The 27,638-nt window shown below is 38.2% G+C and overlaps 1 protein-coding gene across 1 annotated transcript in view; it reads left to right on the top strand.

Moving 5' to 3' along the window:
- Positions 1-27,638, top strand: part of LOC149216247 (uncharacterized) — a 190,842-nt gene that overhangs the window by 92,465 nt on the left and 70,739 nt on the right. Inside the window, exons 14-15 of the mRNA XM_089392753.1 lie at positions 25,648-25,728; positions 26,008-26,109. Of these exons, the coding sequence (XP_089248879.1) occupies positions 25,648-25,728; positions 26,008-26,109 (183 nt within the window). The remainder of the gene's footprint in view (positions 1-25,647; positions 25,729-26,007; positions 26,110-27,638) is intronic.

Below are 27,638 nucleotides of genomic sequence, written 5' to 3'. Positions count from 1 at the left end.
TTATGTTCCTGAATGTCTCTATATAGTGTTATTTTACCTATTGCTTAGAGAGTGTTTGACTCTCACTGTGCGAGGAATGCATCAATGGGAGAGAGTCTTATGAAGGCGAATTGTCTTAGGGCACCTTTTCATCTGTTTTTGGCACTTGGATACTTGGGACAAGGAAGGTGCACTAGTTAGTCGGTGTATAAAAGTATATATGGAGTAGGTGAGTTGTCATATGTGGGCATGTGCTTTGTTGACTTTGGCACATGTGGGGTGCAATACTTGAGTTAGTTACTTGGAGAAATGTGCTTGGAATGAGTTATCATGTAAGCACTTACCCTCAGCACAATCATCTTGGTTCAAGGTTTGACATTGTTGGAGGAAGCTGCTCTTGGAAGGATGAACACATCACTTCATAACAATAGTATTTTGTCTGTTTTATGAGTGGAGTAGAGAAGAGTAATGTGACATGTTGGAGATAATGGTTAATAGGTTATAACAGAACTTGGGTGTATTAGGACTAAGAGATACACTGATAATAAAGTCACTAATAAAGTGATGTACTAATGAGGCAATTAATATATTAATTAAAATAATGGTTATTAGTTAGGATTTTTAGAGTAACGTAACATACTGCTTTCCTACTACTATGCAATGAGACATTGCATCATCTAATGAGTGAATGAATCCACTCTCTTGTTTTTATGTGTATATTTCTATCCAAGCTTTTGTGTAAAACATGCATGGTATTAGAGTCATGATGAAGAGTAAAATCCGAGGAAATGGGTGAAGGGTCTGAGGCACTGTTGTCACCGAAGAAAGCATTGAGGGATTACTTACACACATTGGACAAAAATTTGAAAGAAGCAAAGTGAAGCTGAATCCAGGTCAAGGAAGTTGATGAGAGATATATAGTCGAAGGTATGTTTTTTTATTAAAATAAAAGAATGGGTCATGAAATCAAGCTACATTGTTAGAGATTTATGTTAAAAAAGATCCCAATTTTGCTATAGAGTTTGAAAAGCGAAATGGCACCATAAAATTGATATCTATGGCATATAATAATATCCATCAAAGATGGTCATAGTCAAATTTGTTCATGAAGGTTGACATGTATATAGATCCACTTAGTCTATGTATATAGAGAGACTTGTCGTATTTATTTCAAATAGCAAGTGGCCATCATATGAGGGTTTCATAAGCCATTGTAGTGTGATCAACTGTGAAACAAAGTGAAGGTGCCTCTTGTGGAATTGAGCTATTGAATTATGATTAGGAACTAGAGTTTGAGTTGCATCGTAATTTTTTTTAAGAAGCTGCTGTGCAAATTTGTAGTGCCGTATGGATTTATACCAATTTCCAAAACCATACTATGGGAGAATAATGCGATTGGCAAGATAGTTTCTATGTTTATTATTTCCATAATTTGAAATTTATGTGGAAGTTTGGAAAACATATTTATTTATAGTAAATCTAATCAGAATAGATGTAATAGTTACGCCAAACATTCTTGGTTTAGTGCATGGCAAGGATTGGAAATCACTAAGTCATGATAATAAATTTAGATTCGTTTGGTGTATTTTGGACCCTAGAAAGTTGGCTAGTTTGTCTCATATAATGTTGGATGGAAATGAAAAAATTAATGTTTAGGATTTGAAATCATGAAAACATAAGATTGCCATATTTGAATACAGATGTTTGGACAAATTTGTATTAGGAAAAGAGATCCAAGGTGAAATTAGTGTAGATGTCCAAGAAAAGTGTGATGCAAAGAATCGAGAGGCTATGATGTTGTTCAAGCTATTGGTGACAAATGAGATGCTTTCCAAATTTCAAGATAGTAATGATGCATTTGTCACATAGGAACACTTTCACATATGTTATATGTGAAAATTCCTTGAAATGCAACAACTTGAATTTATTCTTCTAACTGATTATGCAGTTTATTTGATACGAAAAATAACGAATAAATCAAATTGCAATTCTTCCCAATAAAAACATTGCGGAAAATAATCTAGAACTGAGAAAATGGATGCACACACAATAAAAATGACACCATTGTTTTTGGACAAAATTCCCCGAAAAAACCCATCTGGGAAAAACGATGCAACAAATGAGGGTTTATTCTATTATATGTAACAACAAAATTTGAGTACAATATCTGGATTCCAATCTGGCTATCCTCCAACAATAATCTCAACAAAATAATTTGGAGATAAATTATCTCCCTTTGCAAACAATTCAACCTGTTTCCAATTGCTCTTCCTCCCTATAATTCACACTGCTAGACTGGAAATGCGTACGATATGGCTTGAGAAATTTGTACAACTTGCTAGCTGGCTCCAAGTGAGCTGTATTTCCTCCTTCAGCCACTGGAAGGAATTCTCTTGGCCTTTTGGAGCTCGATCTAACCTTTGACAACACTAAAAACCCTCTTCCGGCAACTCGCACTGGCTTTTTGACCTTCCTATTCTGCTGCTTTGCTGTTGGGAATCTCTACTAGAATACTCTGCTTGCTCTCCAATCTCACTACCGCTTTCCTTCTAGCTTCAACTATTCTTCCCTACTTGATCTCTGCAACTGGATAGTTGCATTTGCCAAGGAACTCGCTTTCCTGATGTGTCTTTCTCCATCCTCATCGTCTTGCTCTTATAATCTCTCGTTGGCTCATGAACAACCATGATTAGATCCCCATCAATGATAAGATCATCTCAATCTCAATCCGTGTGAGTTTCTAAAGCATTCTCACCTTTCCTTAATTAATTCCTATTAGTTTACCAGTTTTCCTAAGGTAGACTTAGGAAAAATTTAAATGATTAAGGCATTTTGCAAACTTACCTTGCAAAGCCTTTTCTGGTTTTTGAAGGTCTCTTGTTCTTAGCTCCTCCGACAGAAATCAAGACTAGAACACCTATCCAATGGTACAAAAACTAACACTCCATCTTAGCGAGGAAGGTGTTCTACTATCTTCTCTCATAACATCTTCCCTCACGCTGCTGATGTCTGACAGTTGTGGCAACCTGTGTTAATTTTAGATAACAATGGTATGTTCTATGCTTTAGCACAATTTACTTCAATGTTCCTTATCGGCCCAATGAAAATTTCCAATTATTTCTAGTAGCAATCACATTAACTTAAACACATTGATAGCAAATGCAGATAGAACATAAAAACATGTGCAAAAGAAAAGCCAAGACAAGAGGACACAAGATTTGGCGGATGCCAGGGAAAAGCCCCATTGTGGGGAAAATCCTTTGATCAAATCTTCTTATTATTATTCAATATTTCGACAGAGAGAGAGTACAAATATCAAATTTACTTGCCCAAAACAGAATTGTCGAAATCAACAATCAATTGCAACCTTAAATAGAAAGTCAACACTGGTCAAAGAAACACCAAAATGTCCTCCAAGCAGCTCAGTCAACAACAGATCAATTCGGCCTTCCAAGAGAGTCAAAGTCAGCCCAAAACAGTTTGGTCAACCCAGTCAAAGGAGAGAGAAAACATTGTTGTAATTTCCTACGTCAAATCTGAAGTCAATACTGAAGTCAACCCTGGTAAAACTGTCCCAATCACATCGATTCTTGTGCCAATAAATGCAGCCTCCAAAGATCGAATTTCTACCCTAACAAACAAAGTCAACCCTGGTAAGAAAGCCCCGGTCAATGCTGGTCTGTTTTCCAGAAATTTGGCCAACAAACAATCCCAAAAATTCATCCTCTTGTCGCACATGCGAAGTAGAAAGAGGCTGCCTCCAAGCTATATGAACCAATCAAGAGAGGAGAGAGAGAGATGTGTGATGTGATGTCCAAATGAAGAGAGAGGTCACTCCTATTTATACACTTCGTTGAGGGTGAGGAGACACATCTATTGGGCTTTTGAGCCTATTTAGATTGAGGCCGACCTTGACAATTTGTGCACGAGAGAGAATAAATTCAAAATTCCACTTTTGCTTGCCAGAATGAGATGATATTTATATCAAAATTGGATCTCTCGAAAAGAGGAATCCAATGCAATAATCATCTCCATCATATGAGCTGTCCTAAGGTGGAATTTGGCCCTAGTTGCCAATTTTAACACTCCCTCTCAACTAGGGAGAATTCCACCTGCCAATCCATCTCACATCATCATGCCATCCTGTCATCACTTCCCTGCTTTGCTTTGCTGAACCATGAAGTAATAATGAAGGAGAAGTGATCGAGAGTGAGTCATAAGATCATATCACTCTCCACTGACAAAAGTCAGTCCTTGATCCTAGATCAAGTTGTTGAACACCATGCATCCTAGTCATAGGGATTACGATAATACACGATGCGTCCATCAGTAGTGCAATGGTCCCTAACCATATTTTCCCAACTCATTGGCCAGATGAGAGGTACTTCCCATGAGTCCCAGACTCTATGGGTAGGATGTGTGATGGGGCATCATCCGGAGAAGGTGAACCACTCATCCTGCTCATATGCCATAGGAGAAGGTGAACCACACATCCTGCTCATATGCCACAGGAGAAGGTGAACCACTTATCCTATGCATATGTCAATCATAGGGGAAGGTGAACCACTCACCCTACATACATCTTCCGCATTGGTAGGGGAAGGTGAACCACTCACCCTACACGCATTCAACCATCATGGGGTATCACAGGGGAAGGTGAACCACTCACCCTGTATCTAGCACACCACTAGGGGAAGGTGAACCACCCACCCTATGGTCGCTCATAGCTCCAAGAAGTACCCCAAGCCCCTAGGAGCTTCCAGAGCTTAGTGTCGAACTCATACGGGATGCTTATAGGAGGGTCGTTCCATGACTCCAAGTCTCTCTTGATCTGTTCTAATGTGTTGGAGCCTTATTGCTCCCTGTTGTACCATATCCCAAATAATGTGGTACCTGATATCAATGTGCTTGGAGCGGTTGTGCAACACGAGATTCGATGATAGGTGGATCCCACTATGGTTGTCGCAAAATATCACGGTGGTATCTAGCATGCGCTGAAAGAACTCATTGAAGAGCTTCCTCAACCAAACAGCCTCACAATAGGCCGTACTTGCAGTAATGTATTTAGCCTCGGCGGTGCTTAAAGCAATCGATTTTTGCTTCCTGCTCATCCATGATATTGAAGCAGACCCCAAAGAGGCAACACCTAGACGTGCTCTTATGATCCACTACACTGCCCACCTAGTCAACATCTGAATATCCATGTAGTCTCAAGTTCCTGACAGTGTATCTTAGTCAGTGTTTTTAAAACCGGAACCGGTGACCGGACCGGTCCACCTAATGAACCGGTTTACCGACCGGAACCGGTCTAACCGGGACTGGTTTGGTCTAAACGAACCGGTTTTTAAAAAATACATTAAATAATTAATTTTTAATGAAACAAACTATTTTTAAGATGTAAAACCATGATTCCAAGCCAATAGAGACAAAATATGCAAAGTTTGCTCATTTATATACCATGCAAAGGTGAATATATCAAAATGGCACCGAGTGCAATACATATCATCGACAAAATAGCAAAATACATAAGAAATGAGGCTCATTTCTTATGTATTTTTAGCCTGATTATAAGTATAGGGGTCACCCTACTCTACCTTTTTAGTTTATATTTGCAAATACACATGCCTAACCAAATTCCATATTCTTTGAATCACAGATTATTTGGGAGTCCAAAAGGTGGTGTAAACTGATGAACTTCAGAATTGTAATGTTTTTTTTTTTTTTTTTTTGAAATTGAGAGGTATGTTTTTGCATTTTTTGAGCTATTATACTATGCATTTTGGACTTGTATTGTGGCATAATTACATCTTTCAAGTTCTGCTTGTCATCAAAATTATTAATCTTGGACTCCCACCTTTCCGGTTTTTAGCTTTGGGGACAAAGCTTCCTGGGGAGTTGCATGTTGTGCACCTAAGCACAACATTTTTGTTCACACTAACAAATTCATGTATTTAAGGTATATTTAAGCTTCATAATGTTGTAATAATGTTTTTTCCGTGGGCCTTTATGGTATTATGTTTCAAAATTCAATAATGAATGTCATTTTCATGTAATTAGGGCCTAGGTACTTCTCAACAGTAACTTGGGCCTCAAATATGAGGTTTCTCTCTCTTTTGTGTACATAGGGGCCTTCCAGATGCTTTTTTGTAACCTTTTTTTTGCACTTCAACTATGTATTCAACAAAGTTTCAATGGAGATGTCTCCATACATTCATATTTACAGGTGCAGTCCACTTGAGTGTTCCGGTGCCTCTAACAGTCTTAAGTTTTTGGATCTTCTTATAATTTGAGCTCCGCAGATATCAAATTTTTCTTTATTGCAGTTCATATCTGTATTTGCAGTTTTATTGTTTTTTTTTTTGCATATAGGCCTGCTAGATTCTGACAACTAACTCTATTTCTTCATGGACTCTGATTTAAAATTAGTACCATCCTTTAAAATGGATATATGTGTGTTTGTGTAGAGGGATGGATAGATAGATAAATATGTTAATATATGTTGTATCAAGTGGTATTGTATCCAAAATGTTTTGAATAAACTTCAAGTATCTGTAGCTGTAGCCTTGTAACAAAGTTTAAATGTCGAGGTCAAAAGCATTCAATGGTGCTGGAAATTGCACCATGAATAACAAATCAAGGTAGTAATATCTATGTTCTAGAAAATGTTTTTGTTTCAGCTGGATTAATTGCACTCTTAAAGAAAGAAAGACACCCATGGATAACCGAAGGATGGAAATGGTAATGAAAATTCTATCATATTTGGCAAGTCAAGGTAGTAATGCACAACCCCAAAACCCCTAAACCACCCCTAAACCACAAAACCACTGCACCTTTTTCATTAATCGGCGGGCTGTCCATAAACCGGTTGGTTTAGGATGGAACCGGCTGGTTTGCTACAAACCGGCCGGTTCCGCCCTAAACCGGCCGGTTTTGACCGGTTAGGGCCAGATTTTGGTCACAAGAGGTATTAAACCGGGTTTTTTAGGCCGGTTCGGACCGGCCAGGCCTCCAACCTGCCGGTTAGACCGATTACCGGTTTTTGTGGCCGGTTTTTAAAACTATGATCTTAGTCCATAGAGGATTGTTCCCCGGAGATATCTCAAGAGATTCTTAGCAGCAATCCAATGAATGTGATGAGGCTCGACCATAAATTGACTCAATGTGTTCACAACGAAGCATATGTTAGGACGTGATTTGACCAAGAACGTTAGGGCCCCACAGGTTGACAATACTCGGAAGGGTTCGCTAATCCGGTCCAACAACACTTCCACGTAGCTTCTTGAAGATGAGTTCCATCGGAGTAGATACGAATTTGCAATCCACCATCGCACATCTCTCAAGTAGATTCACAATGTATTTTCCTTGAGAAAGGAAAATATCACCTGGCTTTTTCCAGACCACTAGTCCTAGGAAGTAGTGCATAAGTCCTAGGTCCTTCATTTCGAATTTAGAAGCCAACTCCCTCAGAAAGAGATCATCCACATAAAGGACCAGAATGAGGGGCTTGTCCTTTTCAACCTTTGGATCAACATCGCTTCTTGTAAATCTCAGCTTCATAAGATAGCTATCAATCCTCTCATACCAAGTCCTAGGGGCTTGCTTCAACCCATAGAGGGATTTCTTCAACTTGCATACATGTGTCTTATGATCTTGAACTTCGAACCGCTCGAGTTGTTCTACATAAACTTCCTCCTTAAGCGAGCCATGCAATAAGGTAGTTTTGACATCCATTTGGTGAAGGATCCATCCTTGCGAGGCAACAAGGGCTATGATTGAATGGATGGTGGTATATCAGGCAACCGGTGTAAATGTCACATCGTAGTATACTCCTTCCTTTTGAGAGAAGCCTCGAGCAACAAATCTGGCCTTGAACTTTTCAGCACTCCCATCAACTCCATGTTTGATCTTGTAGAGCCATTTTGAAGTGACCACTGACTTGTCCTTAGGTCTAGGAACCACATCCCAAACATCATTCTTCATGATCGACTCATACTCCTTGTTCATCGCATCCTTCCAAACTTGGTGTTTCACGATTTCTTCGAATGTACAAGGCTCAAATTGTATAATTGTACTCATGGCAGCTAAGTAGCCTTGGTACCTGCTCGACTTCTTTCTTTCACACAATGCCCCCCTCAGTGAAATATGTTTCTCAACATCTTCAAGAGTATCTTTGAGTCACAAAGGTCTTTTTCTTGAAGTAGAAGGCTCACTAGGAGGTGGATCAATGGCATCCATTGGACCTTACATCGGGCATCAAATCATTAGTCAGAGGCTCATCCTTCTTTCCTGCATCATCATCATTATTGTCCTTTCTAGGGATAGGAAGATCTTAGACTTTCGTAAGGTAGAATCTTCATCGAAAGTGACATCATGACTTATTTCTACTTCCCTTTGAGCAGGCACAGAGATTTTATATGCCTTCGAAGTTTCAGTGTTGCCCACAAACGTTCATTTCTTCCCAAATGCACATCTAGTTTGTTTCTTTTCTCTTTCGACACATGAAAATATACAGGACAACCAAAATTCTAAAATGAGAAACATCAAGTGTCTTTTTGGTGAAAACTTCTTCAGGTGTCTTGAAGTCCAATGCTTGATGTGAGCATCTATTTTGAAAATACACAACGGTGTTGGAAGCTTCTCCCCATAAGAACTTCGGTAGACCTTGGTCATGAAGCATGGCACATGTGGCTTTTATGATAGTTAGATTCTTCCTTTTGGCAACACAATTTTGTTCAAGAGTATATGCAGTAGTGGTCTCCCTCTTGATATCAACTTCTCTATAATAGTCATTGAATTCATTTGACTCATATTTGGTCCCATTATAGGTCCTCAATATTTTGATCTTCTTCCCTATTTGGTTCTCGACAAAGGCTTTGAAAGAGCATAACCATTGAACACTCTTTCCTTCTTCTTTAATAAATAGATCCATGTTTTGCGAGAGAAATCATCCACAAAAATTGCATAATATGAATATCCACCCAAAGATGTAACAGGGAACATACCTAATAGATCAGAATGGACCAATTGAAGAATATCAGTAGTTTGAGTTTCACTTGAGGGGAATGCCCCTCTTGTATGTTTTCTAGCTTTACAATCCTGACAAACACCTTCATGATCTAAGTTGAATTCGGGCATATTTGTGACCATCTTCCTTACATCAGGTAAGGCTTTGAATGAAGGTGAGCAAATCTCCGGTGCCATAATTCAGATTGAAGAGAAGTATCACAAGTCATTGCTCCCAACGGACTTCCTCCAACTTGATAGAGACCTTCAACCCTGAATCCAAGAGCGAATGCATCTCTTGGGTTCCTTTGCCAAACACGAACTTTCCGATCAATGAATGTCACCTTGAAACCTTTATCTTCCTTCGCAGGAAATAGAGACCGGATTATTTTTCAGCTCAGGTACATATAATACTTCTTGTAAATGAAGGGTTTGACCTTGATTTAAGTGAGGAGTAACAATCCCAATTCCTTTCACAGGGTAAGTGGCATTATCCCCAAGTATAATCTTCATATTTGTCTTCTTTTCAATCAAGTTTGAGAGAGCCTCTTTGTACCTAGTGAAGTTCCTTGAGGCACCACTATCAATCAACTAATGATCTAATGTATCCGGTTGAGAGGCGGCGGTGAGGGCAGAAATAAGATAAAATTCTTTTTTTCTTTTCACCAACATTAACTTCTTCGTACTTGGAGTTTCTCGACTTCTTGGGAGGAAGACCATTTCCATTTCGAGCAGCAGGAGCATTCATATTTCCTTCGCTGTTGAACCTGTTGTTCCTTTGATTGCCATTGCCTTTGAAGTTGTTGTTATTTTGCTGTCATCATCTCTTGGAGTATCCTTCTTGTGAGGACACTCTCTAGCGAAGTGGCCAAACCTTTTACAATTGAAGCATCTTCCTTTTCTTCCTTCCTTGAATCCCAACTTGAACCCTTGACCTTGTCTTCTTGAACTAGCATTGTTCTTCCTCTTAGCATGAGCAAAGAAGGTGGTAGGATTGCTTCCATTGGATGACTTGTCTCTTTCTATCATCCTTGTTTCTTCTTGAGTACATCTAGCCAATAATTCATCAAATCCCGAAATCTTGTCATTGTTGAGGATGGTAGTGTTGAACACATCCCATTCTCTTGTAAGGCCTCCAAATGCAATAAGAGTGAGCTCCTTGTCACCAATGACTTCTCCAATATATAGGAGATCATTCTTGATCTCGATAATCCTCATGAAGTAGGATTGGATGGATTCTCCTCTATCCATCTTGATGTCTTTCAACTTGTTCTTGAGAAAGAGAACTTGATTTGCATTATTTACTTTGAACATCCCAACCAACTTGTGTTGTGAATATAATTTATAACAACTAAAATAAATAAAATAAATGTAAATAGTAAATAATCAAATATTGATTAGGTTAAATAGTCATTAAGTTAAGTGAAAAGGCATGTCTAAAAGACAAACATCACTTATACATTTTAAATATAATAAATTATTAATTCAAAATACCTCTTGTGTATTTGTATATTCAAGTCAACAAGTTATCAGTTTTTATGCTTCAATGGTATCAGAGCCATGGCACACAATATAATCATGTGGGACTTTGAACGTTGTTTGCCGCACAGTGTGCCATTACGTTCACGTCTTGAATGCGTTGAGCAGTTTAGTAAAATTCAAGAAGCATTTCAGCGATTAGAAAAATCTTGTGCAAAAGTTTCAGCATGTCTAAAGAAAAGTTATGCAGAGGAAGACGATAGCAATAGTGAAGGAATGAAACAAGGTGAAGCATTAGATAATTATAATGTTGAAGATGGAGCTAATGCAGATCAAGATGATGAAGAGGGAAATGCGGAAGAAGAATTCAATCCAAATGTTGATAATGATGAAGACGAAACTGATCTCAACAACAATTGTGATGAGAAGGATAATCAAAGTGGGCATATGAAAACTAGAGAAGAAGACCACTCAAAATCCGAATCCAATTGGGAATATGAAAAAAAAGAAATTGCTTATCTTGTTTTTCATTCGAATCATAATGAGCTTACAGAGTCCCCAGAAATCCCGTGGACCTCCAATGGAAAAACGTTGGCTGTCACACAACAACAACAAAATTCTGATTCTAAACTTGTCCCACATGCAATTCAAACGCAAGATCTTGATATTGAAGGTATTGATGGGAGGTCTGTTAAGGGTAGAATTTGTAAGCTGCAATGCATTGTAGATAGTTTGGATTTGATTGAGGACTTGAGCACCTGCAACCCAATTGTTGGATCATTGGATTTTTTTGAGATTCTTTCTAAAACAAAGTAGATCCTAAGAGTCTGATCAACTGGGACAATGTTAAGATTCATATTGCTGAGGTTTTTAAAAGGAAAAAATGCCTTGAAGATGAAGATATGGATAAAATTGGAGATGAAATTCTTGATAGGATTCAACAGGAAAATGGTGAATTTTGGAAGGGAAAACCTGCATGGCAGCTGGTTTTAGGGTTTTTATCAAACCTTAGAATTACTAGAACTTCTCCATTCAAAGAAGTTGCTGGGGATTTTTCTCAAGAAAATATTGATCAAAGTCATGTTGTACAAGTTTCTCAAGGAAATCATGATCATGTTGATGTTGATGTTGTACAAGCTTCTCAAGAAAATCCTGATCATGTTGATGTTCTACATGTTTCTCAAGAAACCAATGGATTAACAAATGTACAACAACAAGTTAAAATAGAAGTTGGTTTAGAGAAAAATGAGGAGCAATCAACCTTGTGTAAGAGAAAAAGGACCACACCTTCTGATGTGAGTTCCAAGAGATTAAAAAGCTCAGAAGTGAGTGCACAGACACCCACAAAAAGCTCAAAAGTGAGTGCACAGACACCCAGTAAATCTGATCTTCAGCTTATAAAATACAATACATGGGATCCATTGTATACAGCCATTGTCTGTAATTTGTGCAAGGCAGATCCTTATAAAACTACTGTTGATCCAACAGTAAAATTGGAAAGCAGATATAAGAAAACCAAGGGGACCCAATCCAAAATTTCAAGGTTCCTAAATTGTTGGTTTGCTGAAAATTCCAAAAATATGTATGTGGATCACGATGTTCAGCTCAAAGTTAGCCAGCTAAATGAGAATGTTGAGGTACCAGCAATGACCCCTGAAATTCGGGGACAGAGCTCTAAAGCCCTTGTGACGCAGAAAAGGTGCAATGCAGGGCAGCGCAAGGCGCCAATTTCCAAAGGGAAATTAGTCATTGCAGATTCGCCAAAAGAGAGCAGCAATTTTCAGAAACCTAATCGTCGAAATCCGCCCTCTCGGAAAGTAAAGAAGCAGAAGCAGCCCCCTGCTCTGAGTACCAGTCCAAGCCTGAGTCTTGCAAAATCTGAAGATTATGTTACTCCACGCGTGTGCATGCGCTGCGAAAGTTGCCGGAAATCGCAGCAAAACCCTCGGCCGGGATCTGCCGCTGAAGAGGAAAGCGCTGATAATATGACTGCTTTAAGTGACATTGGTAGTTCTAATGTCGACTATGTTACAGCCTCTGTCAGGTCGCGGGAAGAAAGTGTCAACTGGAATAGATCATCGGTCAGATTACAGGAAGAGACGCACACTTATCCCGACAAGCGTCCCATGAAATACTGTGATTACCTTAATTATATCAATGCGAAATCACGACGACTTCTAGCTGCCAGATTCTTGAACTCCGTTGTCCAACGCTGCCTCATCCACTGCGATTCACAAAGTCAATGTCCGATGCTGCCGCGTCCACTGCGATTCAGAAACAGTAAATTCGTTGACCAGGTTACCTTCTGACACCAAATTCCGGATGATCATTTTGCGTAAATCCCTACCGATGGAGTTTTCCATACGTCACGTCTCATGTTGATTGATTCGATCCGTATGCCACGTCGTTTAAATCGCCAACGTGTAAGCCACCATTTGGTTCGGTTCGCACACCTGAATCTGCCGTCCGTAGGATTTGTTTTCAGCTCATATATATATATTATAATTATAATTCAAATAATTAATACATTTTAATTAATTAAATTATTATTAAAAAAAACAAATAATAGTTATATATATATTATTTGAAAAAAAAAGAAAAAAAAAAGAATTATAATATATATATATATATATATATATATAGATATATAGAAAAAAATTAGAATTAAAAATTAAAAAAATTAGAGTTAACAAAAAAATTAGGGTTAAAAATATCCAAGGGAATAATATTGATGAGCTACATGACAAGAGGATGGCCCGATTATATACCACTAAGTGAAGGAAATCCACAACATTAAAGCTTTGAGGACAAAGCTTCCTAAGGAAGGGGCTATGTTATGAATTATATTCATAACAACTAAAATAAATAAAATAAATGTAAATAGTAAATAATCAAATATTGATTAGGTTAAATAGTCATTAAGTTAAGTGAAAAGGCATGTCTAAAAGACATGCCCAGTCACGAAAGAACACCTGTTTAGGTATATATATGCGAGTCCTCATTGTAACAAACATCACTTATACATTTTATATATAATAAATTATTAACTCAAAATACCTCTTGTGTATTTTTACATTCAAGTCAACGAGCTATCAGTTTTTATGCTTCAACTTGTCATACATCCTTAGATGTTTCCAAATCAGAAATATAGGCAACCAAAGGCATGTGAATAGAATCAACAATAATTTTCTTAGCTTTAACCTCACCTTTCTTGTACTTTGTGTAGCTGCGGATGCATTTGAAGGAGGCTCCAATACTCTTCCTTTGACATAATCTATGGCATTATTTTCTTCCAAAGTCAAATCTAGAGACATCTTCCATGCATGATAGTCAAATTTGTTTGTAAGCTTGTCCTTGGATTTGAAGTAAGATGTAGTCGTCATTGGGACTAGTTCCAAGTTCTTGTCCAACAACTTCCCTTAGTGATTGCTTTTCCTCACTCTTGCTTGGGCTTTGTCTTCACTTGAGCTCTGATACCATGTTAATTTTAGATAACAATGGTATGTTCTATGCTTTAGCACAATTTACTTCAATGTTCCTTATCAACCCAATGACAATTTCCAATTATTTCTAGTAGCAATCACATTAAATTAAACACATTGATAGTAAATGTAGATAAAACATAAAAACATGTGTAGAAGATAAGCTAAGACAAGAGGACACAAGATTTGGCGGATGCCAAGGAAAAACCCCAATGTGGGGAACATCCTTTGATCAAATCTTCTTAATATTATTCAATAGTTCAGCACAAAGAGAGAGTACAAATATCAAATTTACTTTCCAAAATAGCCCTATCAAAATCAACAGTCAACAACATTCAATTGCAGCCCTAACTAGAAAGTCAACACTAGTCAAAGCAGCACCAAAATGTCCTCCAAGCAGCTCAGTCAATAGCAGATCAATTAGGCCTTCCAAGAGAGTCAAAGTTAGCCCAAAACAATTTGGTCAACCTAGTCAAAGGAGAGAGAAAACACTATTGAATTTCAGCGGTCAAATCTGAAGTCAACCTTGGTCAAACAGTCCCAATAACCTCGATTCTAGTGCCAATAAATGCGGCCTCCAAAGATCAAATTTCTTCCCTAAAAAATGAAGTCAACGCCGATAAAAAAAGCCTTGGTCAACGCCTTCGGTTTTCCTGAAATTCAGCTAGCAAACAATCCCAAAATTCGTCCTTCTGTCACACATGCGAAGTAGAAAGAGGCTGCCTCCAAGTAGTACGAACCAATGTTGCACGAAGCAGGAGCGAAGCGGAAGCGGAAGCGTCATTTTCCAAAAATCTAGGAAGCGAAGCGTCCGCGGAAGCGTCTGCTATATATATATATTTTTTTATATTTTTTTGCATTTATACTCAAAACAAACATCCCAAATACCAAATTAATTGTAGAAGACATGAAAACATGCATATTTTTGCATAAATCAAGATAGATATGGCATCCATGATTCCATTGTAGTTACTAGTATGTACAACAATCATCTATATTCTAGCTATTACAAACATACATCAAATTTTCAAGCATATTATAAAACATAAAACATTTAAGCATATTATAAAACATAAAACATAGAGCATATTATGATTTATCTAGCAAGTGAGCAACTGTCAACATTTGTCATGTCCAAAATTCGAATAATAATGTTTACAAAATATGTCACTTGGTCACCGCCAAGCCAAAAAGGTTCAAAATTCAAATTCACAAGTCTACAAGTCTAATGAGTAATCTATGACAAAAAGTAGTAGATTGTGAATATATCTACTAATCTCTCCTCCTTCCACCACGAATAGAACGTGGTGGCGGGCCTCCACGTGGTGGCAATGAAGAAGATGGTGCCTCTGGAAGTCGTGGCACTGAAACTGATGAAGAAGAACCCCCTGCTGTTGGTGTTGAACCATGGAACCTAGGAACCAAGGGACCAGATGAGGGAGCATCTGCTATATTTATATTTTTTTTTGCTTTCATTTGTCACCCTAACCCAAGGTGGACCCACCCCCAACAAGCAAACTCACCTAAAATTTAAAAAAAAATTGAAAAAAAAACGATTTTCTAAATGCTTTTCCGGAAGCTTTTCTGGAAGCGTCTGGGAAGCGCCTGGGAAGCGTCTGGGAAGCGTCTGGGAAGCGCCGTACGAAGCGCGCTTCGGCGCTTCGGAAGCGCCAGCGCTTCCAAATTTCCAGGAAGCGTCTAAAAATTTCGGAAGCGCGCTTCCGGCCAAGCTTCCTAGGCGCTTCCGTACGGGACGCGCTTCGGGGCTTGGAACCGGGGGGGGGGGGGGCGCTTCGTGCAACACTGGTACGAACCAATCAAGAGAGGAAAGAGTGAGATATGTGATGTGATGAGTGATGTCCAAATGTGGAGAGAGGTCACTCCTATTTATACACTTCGTTGAGGGTGAGGAGACACATCTATTGGGCTTTTGAGCCTACATTAGACTGAGGCTGACCTGAATAATTTGTGCATGAGAGAGAATAAACTCAAAATTCCACTTTTGTTTTTCAGAATGAGATAATCTTTATATCAAAATTGGACCTCTCGAAAAGAGGAATCTAATGCAATAATCATCTCCATCATATGAGCTGTCCTAAGGTGGAATTTGGCCCCAGTTGCCAATTTTTTCAACCTGTCATCTATGTTGCACGGGTACCCGCACCCGGGGGTGGGGTTCTCGAACCTGTCCCGGGTTCCCGCACCCAAGTACCGGATTCGGGTACGGGTTCTTCCCAGACGAACCCAGAAGAACCAGGTTCTTCAAAAAAAAAATTTGGGTTCTTTTCCTTTAACGGGTTCTTGGGTTCTTCGGGTGCTTGGGTTCTTGGGTTCTTCGGGTTGGGTTCTTTGGGTTCTTCGGGTTCTTCGGGTTGGGTTCTTTGGGTTCTTCGGGTTGGGTTCTTTAGGTTCTTCATAAAAAAACCTATATTAAAAATTTAATTTTCAAATAATTTTTTTTATTGAAATTTAAAAAATAACTTATAACAAAGGTAAAAAAACTTTAAAAACCCTAAATCTTTAAGACTTTAACTCTTTACACAAGCAAATATCAGCTTTAGTAGCAGTGGGCAGCTTCAGCAGCAGTGGACAGAGCAGCTTCAACGGCAGTGGTATTTACAAGTTTTTGTTTTCAATTTTATTATTCCATGAAAAAGTTTCACAAGACCCGCGTGTGAAAAATATAGGTGCATTATAATTTATATTACACATTTGAATAGTGAACACCCACAGGGGCTCAACTACATTAAGCTGCATTACACTTTCATTGTAAGTGGATCGCAATTGCCCACTAGCAGTCACTACTGCAATATCCCTAATGCCATAGGTGTTCGTGATTACTTAAAACCAAAAATCCAGGCCTGTAGACCCGTGTTCTCTGTTCCAACGATGAGCTTTGTGGAACGGAACGTAGCCACCATCTAATTTGTAAGGCTCCTTGGAGCATATTAGCAAGTTTAATTGCAATGTTTTCCATCGACACGTAACATTGAGCTGGCAAAACATATAATAAATAATTCCCTTCTCTATACAGATGGACATTCAATTGTAACAACTCAATTTAAAAGCTAAATATGTCACTTATGTCGAGAACATAGAATATATGGCATCGAAACCAGAACTGGAAAAGAGACCTCTTACTCTGTAATTTGAGCCTGCAGATTCTTGTAAATCAATTTGGAATGAAACATTCATTCCCGAGCCAAATAACCATCAAATTATAAACTGTAAATGCACACATACAGGTTCAGACATTTTCAGTCAAATAGAAAGTAGGATTGAGACCAGCCATAAGCTGTAATCAGCTGATGCTGTTAAATGGCGAAGGGCTATTTTGGACAATGGCTAAATTAAGTATCAAAATCTGCCAATTTCTCACAGCATTCTCAAAGTTTTCTTGTTTAAAGTTGAAAAATATACAAATTCATATATATTATTAATTATAAATTTATAATTTATAAAATATAATTATTAAAATTTAATATTATTATATTACCCGACGAACCCATGCACCCTGTTTCCAAAAATGCCGTCCCCGTCCCCGTCCCCGTCCCCGTCCCCGCACCCACGTTTCCTGGCAACATAGCCTGTCATTGTCCACCAAACTACTACGCATATTCTAATCATTTGCTAACCCTGTAGTTGAACCACCCTCATTTGCGTTGTTGCTGATACTACACTTTGCCATCCCGCACAGCTGCCAACACTGCTTGCGCTGCAACTAATCTCATGTTGCTGTTGTTGTAACTACTACAACTGAGAACAAATCTATGGATCCACTATATCCATATACAGGTTCTACAATTGTCTCGTGAGCTCTGACTGCTACTAGTATCTGCATTGTCTACTGAGTAACTATCTGCGCCTTGATTGGTTCTGCACCCCTTAATATTTGACTGCAAAAGTCTTTGCAACTGTCCCTCAAGATCTGGATGCGCTCTTTAACATTGATCCACCTGCTACTGAAAATTGTGGGCCCCTATAGCAAGGGTAATGATCCATGGGCAGACACTTATCTGTTGCTATCCTCATTGGATCTTGCCCAAACAGGGTACTAGAGTTCAATGTCTCCCCACCGCTCTCTTGGAGCTATTGCCGCGTACAAGCTGAATTCGTCCTATAATCTAGAGGACATATCATCTATTTCTGCCGAAGTTGCTGTCTGTTGCTCTCCCTTCTTGTCCTTTTTCTTGGGACACTAGATGCTGTAATGACTAAACTCGCCACTCCAGGAGAATTTGATCTTTGGCAGATCCTTCTTCTTCTTCTCTCCTCCCATTGGGACATTTCTTCACTTTCCCTTTGGTTGCAAGGACGACGTTTTCCTCATTCTTCTCTTCCTTGGGTGTCTTGCGGTTGCTGTTGATAGTACCATTTACGAGACTAAGTCACATCTCCTCTTGAGTGAAGTCACTCCATAGATGATCCCAACTGGGTAGCGTATGTCACCCAAAAATAACTTGGACAAAAGTATGCCACTCCATAATGAAACCGTTGAGAGCTGTTTTGACTAGCTCGCTATCTACTGGTTTTTCTCCAATGACTGCTAGCTCACCTCTGACACTTTGAATCCTGGAGAGATGGATGTGACGCCTTCACCCTTGTGCATTTTTGTAGCCCTCAACTTCTCCTTCAAAAGCATGTTTTGGTTGTCGGAAGTATATTAATAAAGCTTTGCGATGGCATCCCACATTTCCTTTGTCATATTTTTATTTGCAGCATGTGGAACGATATGATCTTGAATTCCATCGAGAATCAACCTCTTAGCTTTGGCCATCTCCTTGTTATAGTTTGCTAGCTGTTGCTGATATGTAGGTACGGCTACAGTGTACTCTACATACATCTTCAAACCATTCTCATCTAGCAGGTTGGTCATCCTGTTCTTCCAGATGCCATAATTAGAGGCTCCATCAAGCTTATCTTGATCACAGAATCTTGTTGTGACCATCCCTGAACTCAGAATGTGCAAATCTGCTTCTGCTTGCCTTCGAAAATCCTTCTTCAGTCAATGTACTACCTTCAATTGTTCATTGAGGCTACTTGCTCAACCTTCTAGATGTCCTTCTCTGGAAATAGGTGATTTGTCCTCCTAAACCTGTATCTGGAAACCCATTGAGTAAACTGGAAGTTTCTTCCGTGTGTGCTTTTCTCTTCCACCCAACGCTGATCTGCCGCTGCAATACCTACTGCAAAGCAACTATGCCCAGATTTGCTCAATGAATTGACTGATCTTCTCACCCACACCTACAAATCTCTAATACTAAGGTTGGTTGAATTTTCTGTTGTCTGTAAACTGAAAATCGAACCCTTGTCTTTGCTAATTCGCAAACACTGGTGGCCTTCACAGGTCTGGGAAGAAATTTGCTTAGAACTCCCTCTGAACTGCGAAAATTTCTCCCTCCCACTACTGATCTCCCGATCTAATCAAAATCGCTTTGATAACCCCTGAAAATTCCTCGGAATGCAACAAATGGAATTTATTCTTCTAACTGATTAATTATGAAGTTTATTTGTTACGACAACTAACAAATAAATCATACTGCAATTTCTTCATAATAAAATTGCTGCGTAAAAAAAACTAGAATTGAGAAAATAGATACAAATACAATAAAGATGACACCAATATTTTTGGACAAAAGTCCCCAGAATAACCCAACTGGGAAAACTAGTGCAGTAGATGAGGGTTTATTTTATTATATGAAGCAACAAAATCTAAGTACAATATCTGGATGCTAATTTGGCTATCCTCCAACAATAATCTTTACAAAATAATTTGGAGATAAATTATCTCCCTCCGTAATCAACTCGACGTCTCTCCAACAACACTTCCTCCCAACCATTCACACTACTGGATTGGAAATGTGTATGTTCTCGCTGGAGAAATTCGTACAACTTGCGAGTTGGCTCCAAGTGAGCCGTTTGTCCTCTTTCTGCCACTAGAAGAAATTTGCTTGGCCTTTTGGAGCTCAATTTGACTTCCGACAACACTGCAAACCCTCTTTTGGAAACTCGCATTAGGTGTCTAGGAACTCGCACTAACTATTCGTCCTCCTTGCAAAAATATTTTGGCCTCCTTGCTGTACTGTTGGGAATCTCTAATAGCTTTCTCTGTTGCTTCTCCCTCAATCTCACTCTTGGCTCAAATGCTTCTTCCCCGCTTGATCTCTGCAGTTGGATAGTTGATCTGCCAAGAAATTCGCTCTCCTGATGTGTCTATCTCTTTCGATATCTTCTTGCTCTAATAATCTCTCATTGGCTTACCAACGGCCATGATTAAACCCCCATCAACAACTAAGATCATCTCAAACTCAATTTGTGTGAGTTTCTAGAGCATTCTCACATTTTCTTAATTAATTCCTATTAATTAACCAATTTTCCTAAGTTAGACATAGGAAAAATTTAAATGATAACTAATTAATTCAATTAAGGAGTTTCACAAGCTTTTCTTGTGAAACCTTTTATGGGTTTTGAAGATCTTGTGTTCTTAGCCTCTCTGGCACAAATCGAGACTAGAACACTTATCCGATGCTACAAAACTAACATTATCCTCACTTAAAATGGATGAACTTGACTCCTTGCTAGACCATTTACTAAAAATCAAGGATATTAGAGATGAATTGAAGTCAATTGCAAGGACAATGAAAGGAGAAGATGTAGTGGTTATTATTAACCTCAAATAGTTTGCCCTCTTCTTATGCAATTTTTTTAAGACCTTGAACATTACTAGTATTGATAAAGATCTGACATATGAGTAGTTGAGCACTAAGCTCTTTTAGCAAGATAGATAGACAAATCAGTCTAGGAATAACAGTGTTAGTGAGTCTTTTGAGGTGGCATGTGGAGCAAAATTTAAAAGAAAGGGTAGAAAACATATGAAGGGGATTATGGAGTAACCCTTCTGAGTGAGGTGAAAGTAGTAAAGCAATTGAATGCTTTTGTTGTGGCAAAGTAGGGCATATAGACAAAGTTTGAAGGAAGTGGTTGTCGGATCACAACACAACCAAGAACATTATTTCAATGCTCTATTTAGAAAGAAACATGCTAATATTGTTGAACATAAGAAGGATGAAGAGTTCCATCTGTTCATGGCTAGAAAGAAGGATTCAAAGAGAGGTAAGGTTGATTGGTATGTTGATTTAGGGGCATTTAAACATTTTACTATTGGTAGTGATTGGTATGCTGATTTTGTAGAGTATAAATCTCAATATAATTTTGTTGTGGTGAATAGTAGAGAATAATATAGGGTTAGAGGAAAGGGAAGTGGCGTATTCCAGCTAAGAGGTAAGAAGGTAATGATTAAAGATGTCTATTATGTTCTTTGTTTTGAGAAAAATCTACTTGTGATATATATTTGATAATGAAGCATAGCCCATACTTAGACATAAATTCCAGCAATAATAGGTGTCCTAAGTTGCACGATACAGGGAGACGAGTACGAGTTTCTGAAACGGGTACGGGTACGAAACGTGACCCCCCCAAATTTTGGAAACGAGGAAACACTATATATATATATACACACATACTAGGTCATTTAAGAAATATGTGCAATCATTAAGCATACATGATACATTCTAATTTATTACATTATGATTAAATTGTCCAATGTCAATGCATAAACTATAAGTCTCTAAATTTACATCACATTTACTCATGAATGATCACATAATGAAAATAGCAATATCCAAAATCAGGCAGGAGAAACTTCTAATTTCTTATCTCGTGCTTGATTGGGAGTCTCCTCTTGCACAGTCGAACGACCTTAGTGCTCTTGATTAAATACAAGTTCCATACCCTAGTACCCTAGTTGCTCTTGATTATGGGAGTCTCCCCTGCATAAAGGGCTTGGTTCTCTTAATTAAATCCAATGGAAACATTGCAATCCTGCCAATCTTGAAATCCTGAGAAACAGACAAGTTTGTTGGATTTTGAGTGAGATCTAAAATTCTACTTTTTCCATATGAAATCCAATGAAGGCGAAACCACTCTCAAACATCTAGAGTCATTTCATGGTAATCTTAAAAATTTAAGAGAATGTCACTTTTAAGGAGAATGTCACTTTTAATGAAAATGAAAGATAAAGGATAATATCACTTTTACTTTAAGAATTTAACATTACCATGAATTGCATATCAACACTAGCGCCATAAGCTTGAACATTAGGTTGCCCAAATCAAAATGTTTTATTTCCAATCTTCAATAGCTCTCTCTATCACCCTTGAATTGGCAGGGAGTGAAATAAAAAAATAAAAATGAAAAATCTAAAAAAAACTGAAAAAGTCACTTTATTGCTGAAACGTGGCTGTACGACTTGGAAACGTGTTTCAGGCCGTACTAGCCCACGTTTCCCCCACATGAAACGTGGCAGTAACTAAGGCCTTGACTCAGTGCTCCTCTTGACAACAATTTAGGGCTTCCTCTTGATAGCAGTTTAGGGCTCCCATTAGCTACAGATAAGGGCCTTCCCTTTGCTGTGCATTAAGGCTCCCTTTGTTGTGGATTAGAGCCTTCCCTTTGCTGCGGAATAGGGCTCCCTTACTGCGCATTAGAACTCCTATTGACTGCAACTAAGGCTTCTTAGATCTGCGGTCAGATCTCCTCCAAGACTGCGACTAGGGCTCTCCTAGATGACTGCATTTAGGGCTTTTTTAGATGAACCTCTCCACTACATCTTCCTTGAGAGAAGACAAACCCAAAACAAGTGGAGAGAGGGAGATCATGAGAGTTGTGTTCTCAAGTGATTCAAGGCACCTTTATTTATACAAAAATGTGGAGCACATCAGGGGTTTATTTGGTTGCTGGTCGACCTTGATGATCTTTAGATCAATCCTACACCTCTCTATGAGAGGGATCCAAGAAAAATATCAGTTGCCATTAATAAGATGACCCACATGGAGTTTGGCCCTAGTTGCCAATTTTAACATATTTGACCAAGTTTGATTGTGATTTTTGGGTCAGAATTTTGTTTTTGGAAGGCTGCATTGATTGGCATAAGAATCGAGATTTTTTGGGCACATTGACCGAGGCTCACCACATCGCTGATCACAGAGTTGACCGCAGAATTCAAGATTAGACTTTGAACAAGTTTGATTGCTGATTTATGGACTGTTTTGGGCTGACTTTGACCAGCGTAAGAGGCCTAGTTTGATTGTGGGTTTACCGAGTTGTTTTGGGAGAAGTTTGACCGTTCTCGACTTTCTGGTTAGGGCAGAATTTGATTGCTATTGACTGCAGTTTTGACAGAGTTGTTTTGACTGTGATTTAACAAGTCAATTTTGACTTTTGTACTTTTTCTCTCTGCTGAACAGTTGATATAATAATAAGAAGAATTGATCAAGGGGTTTTCCTCATCTTGGGGTTCCCCTCGCATTTGCCAAACCTGGTGTCCTTTTGTCTTGGTTTGTCTTTTGCGTTTTATTGTTCATGTTCTATCTACAGTTATTGTCAATGTGATTGCTATTGGAAAACTAAATTGGAAATTGTCATTGGGTTGCTAAAGGAACATTGCAGTAATTGTGCTAAGTATAGAACATAGAATTGTTAACTAAAATTAACATGGTATCAGAGGCCAAGTGAAGACAATGCCCAAACAAGAGAGAGAAAAACAATCATTAAGAAAGATATATTGGACAAGTCTCAATGGCTTCTACATCTTACTTCAAGTCTGAGGACATGCTCAATGAAAAATCTAACTATCATGCATAGAAGATGACTTTGGAATTGACTTTGGAGGAATGAAGTATTGGACTATGTGCAGGGAAAAGTGGTGGAGCCTTCTTCAAATGCACCGACTGCTGCGAAGACGAAGTATAGAAAATGTGAGGTCAAAAGCATTTGGTTGCATATATTTTTAATTTGGCAACATCTGAGGAGATGTATGATAAGCTGGTTGGGATATTCAAAGTGAACAATGCAAATCAAATCCTTTTTCTCAAGAACAAGTTAAATGATATCAAGATGAACAAGAGGAGTCTATCCAATCCTACTTCATGAGAATAACTCGAATCAAGAATGACCTATCTATTGGAGAAGTTATTGTTGATAGTGAGCTCACTCTCATTGCGCTTGGAGGTCTTTCAAGACCTTGGGATGTATTTGTCACCACTATTCTCAACAATGACATGATACCTGGTTTCAATGAGTTATTGGCTAGATGCACTCAAGGGGAGACTAGGATGATGGAGAGAGACAAGCCCTCAAATGGAAATGAACCTACTGCTTTCTTCGCTCATGCAAAGATATCGTCCACTAGTGATTTGGCCCTTTAATATGATTTTGAGGAGTATGTATTGGGATCCTTTAGTCATCCTCAACAGTGGGTTATACCTCTAGTTCTAGTAGGCCTTTACATCACCCTTTTTTTCAACTCTTTTGAGCATCTTTCTAGCACCTGAACTTTTGTTTATATCTTCTAGATGATTTAGTTTCTAGATCGTTGTGACTTTGGGTTTCCTCTTGATCACCCTCTTCCTTGGATGTCAATAGAACTCCTTGCTAGCAATGATGGATTGTTGAAGGACAAAAGGTGTACCGCACCAAAACAACAAACATTTTCTAGGTGGGCCCAATGTTTGGTTGGGATTCCCTGTCCAACACAGTACTAGTATTTGTTTGAGTAGTCAAACTTCCATTTGAATGTCTTCTCAACGACCTTGGATATTAGGAGCATTGGGCTTCCTTGCTTCTGTACTACCCCAAAGATGATGTAGCCATACCCTCTAAACCACAATCACTCCTTTGAGGATAACATCCACCAGTGTATTGGACCTTTCAGATGATTTCGATGAGGAGGCTATATATTGAAATCTGCTAGCCGTCCTTTACAGTGGTTTCCAGCTCTAGCTCTAGTTGGCTTTTACATCCCCTCTTTTGTTAAACGCTTTTGAGTGTCTTTCTCACACTTGCACTGTTTTTTATATCTTCTCTTTGCTAGATATTTAGGTTTTAGCTAAATACCTAACCTTTTATCTTTTTCCACTTTTATGATTTATCTAGGATTTGTTTTTGTATTCTCACATTGTAGGTATACTTGATGTACTTTTTGGTAATTTGTTGGACATCATTGAAATTATCTGATCTTATCTTATTTCAACAGGGAGGAATTGATGAGACTTAGTGTAGAGAACATGTGTTATATTTGTACTATCCAGTTTTGTACTGTTTTATATTCGTACTATCATTCACCCACTTTATTGTATTTTATTGAAGATGTGGTCAAATGTGAATGCTATCCCACATAGTTTTGTGTCTATATGTGTATGGTTCAGGCAATCTTTTCTCATACTTGAATACTTCTCTCTTCTGTTTTCTTCTATGCCTTTCTTCTAGTTTTGTTCTTATATCAGGTTTGCATATCAATATCTTTCCCATTTGACTCCTAAGCTTATTGACTCTAGGGTTTGAAAGCTTAGTCAATGAGTTTCTTTTATTAATTACTCTTGTATAGTATTCATTGAAGTGACTGTCCTGCATATTACTGGGCATTATATAATTTTCTGTTTTAATATTATATATTAAATAAATGGGTGTGGGAACAAATCGTTATTTTAACTGTGTGTAGTTTGATCATCCCATTGAAAGTGATTTGTTAATTCATTGCTTACCTTTTAAAAGATAACATTTGTATATTACATAATATTTTGAATTAGATCTGATTGTCTGTATTCAAAAACCTGTACATAAGAATTATTTGTGATTTTATTTTCAGTTAGAGCAAGTTGAATCTGAGATAGAGAACCTGCGGCAAGTTGTAGTAGAGAAGGAGGAGCAGGAACGTGCCATGCTTCAGGTTTTCCCCAGTTTTTGGATATTTTATGCTATTTGATTACAGAATGTTTCTTTCTTCCTCTTTTCCCATTATCTAAAGAAGTTATGTGTTGTCATTTTCTTTTGGCTATATTGAGGGTTATGCATATTCAAGGATTCAATACAAAGTATTTTTTTTTTATCTCCAGCTGTTATCATCATCTCCAGTGAAGAAGGATTGCTTAAAATTTTATCAATGCTATTGTAATATCACCTTTGACTGAATACATTGCATATTTACACTGATCTTTGTATTGCCCAGGTGATGATGCGAATAGAACAGGAGCAAAGACTTACAGAGGATGCACGTCTATTTGCAGAGCAGGATGCAGCTGCACAAAGGCATGCTGCAAATATGCTTCAGGTTTCCCATTTTATCCTTGATATAATGGTTGTTTGTAATAATCCTTGATATAATGGTTATTTGTAATAAGCAATGTCTTTTCGAACTTGTTGTCTATGGATTTCTGTCCCTGGCATTTAAAAAAAAATATTTTCTGAAGGAAAAAAGTCAAGTAATTTATTGAAGGTAACAAAATTACAATAGCAGATACTGAGGAGTATTCCAGATTACCATACGAGGCCAAATACAAAAAGACAAACAGTCTTCACCAGATGTTTGGAATGTTTGAATATATTCCAGCGATAATAGAGCTTGCTTCTCTGCATATAGTTTCATTTTTTTTTGTTTCTTCTTAAATTTATTTATTTAGCTAGTACTAGCCTGTATGCTTTACAAAGAAACTTAATCTTTTTAAAGCTCCAGTATTCCTTAAAATACATATACAAATCTTACCAGAAAGAATCAGAAAATTGCATTTTCAAGAATTATTGTCCCATAATCTCTGAGAAAGTCACAAGTGAAACCAGGTTTCATGAAAATAAGAAGAAGATTGTCCTTGAGTGGATTCAAGGATTTTCCAAGTGCCCACTTGCAGCTCTGGTCCTTTGGAAAGCCTGTCTGCTTCATTGTTTTTGTCCCAGTAGACATGAGCAAAAGAAAGATGAGTAAAGGCTGATTGCATATTCTTGATGTCAAGAAATAGTGGTTGCAGGGTGAAATTATTCAAGATGAAGTTTCCTTTCATCCATTGAATGACTAGAAGTCAGTCTCCAAAAATTTGAATTTGCGTCACTCTTTTATTGAGCCATCAGAAGAACCAGTTTGAGTGCCATAAGTTCATAGAGGTTGTTTGTTACAGCACCAGTTCCAGCTTTGAAGGAGATGGTATTGTTTGGAGAAATATGTATAATTTCTTACTCCCCACCTCTAGTAGGATTACCTTGTGATTCTCCATCAAATGTCCAAGGGACTTCTTTGTTCATGAGCAAGAGAAATTGAAATTTTTGGGAAGCATAGAGGATGTTGAGAATTTGAGTGGCACATTTAAGAGGGGTGTCTGTGTTACCCATCTAGATACAGGGGTAACCCTAGGAGAATTTTTTTCTCCTATGTTGCAAGTTGTCCGCCTGTAGCCCTACCATGATAGGTGGAATTGTATTCCTGTTTGGTAAGGAGTAGCTGCTAAATCCATTGTGCTTGCCTTTTCGAGACAAAGCATCTCAAATAAATATCTAGATTCTAGACACTTATTGACCACTTCTATTTGACCATCTGTTTGAGGATGATAAGCTATACTCATTACAGTTGGGTATCATGTAATTTAAACAACACCCACCATAAATTGCTCATGAGTATAGTATCACATTCTGATGCAATTGAATTAAGCATGCTATGTAGTTTATAAACATCGTCCATAAATACTCAAGCAATTTTTGAGGCCTCAAAGGGGTTTTGTAAGGCAAAAAAGTGAGCATAGTTAGAAAGGTGATCCACAGCCACCATGATGATTGATTTGTTTCTTTCTTAGGGAAGCCCACAAATAAAATCCA

This window comes from Pinus tabuliformis, chromosome 1_1 (genome assembly GCF_031772625.1).
Source record: "Pinus tabuliformis cultivar Carrire ecotype Pingquan chromosome 1_1, CPIR1, whole genome shotgun sequence".
Lineage (NCBI taxonomy): Eukaryota > Viridiplantae > Streptophyta > Pinopsida > Pinales > Pinaceae > Pinus > Pinus tabuliformis.
The sequence above is the reverse complement of the archived record's forward strand: the minus strand, read 5'-3'. Positions and strand labels throughout refer to the sequence as shown.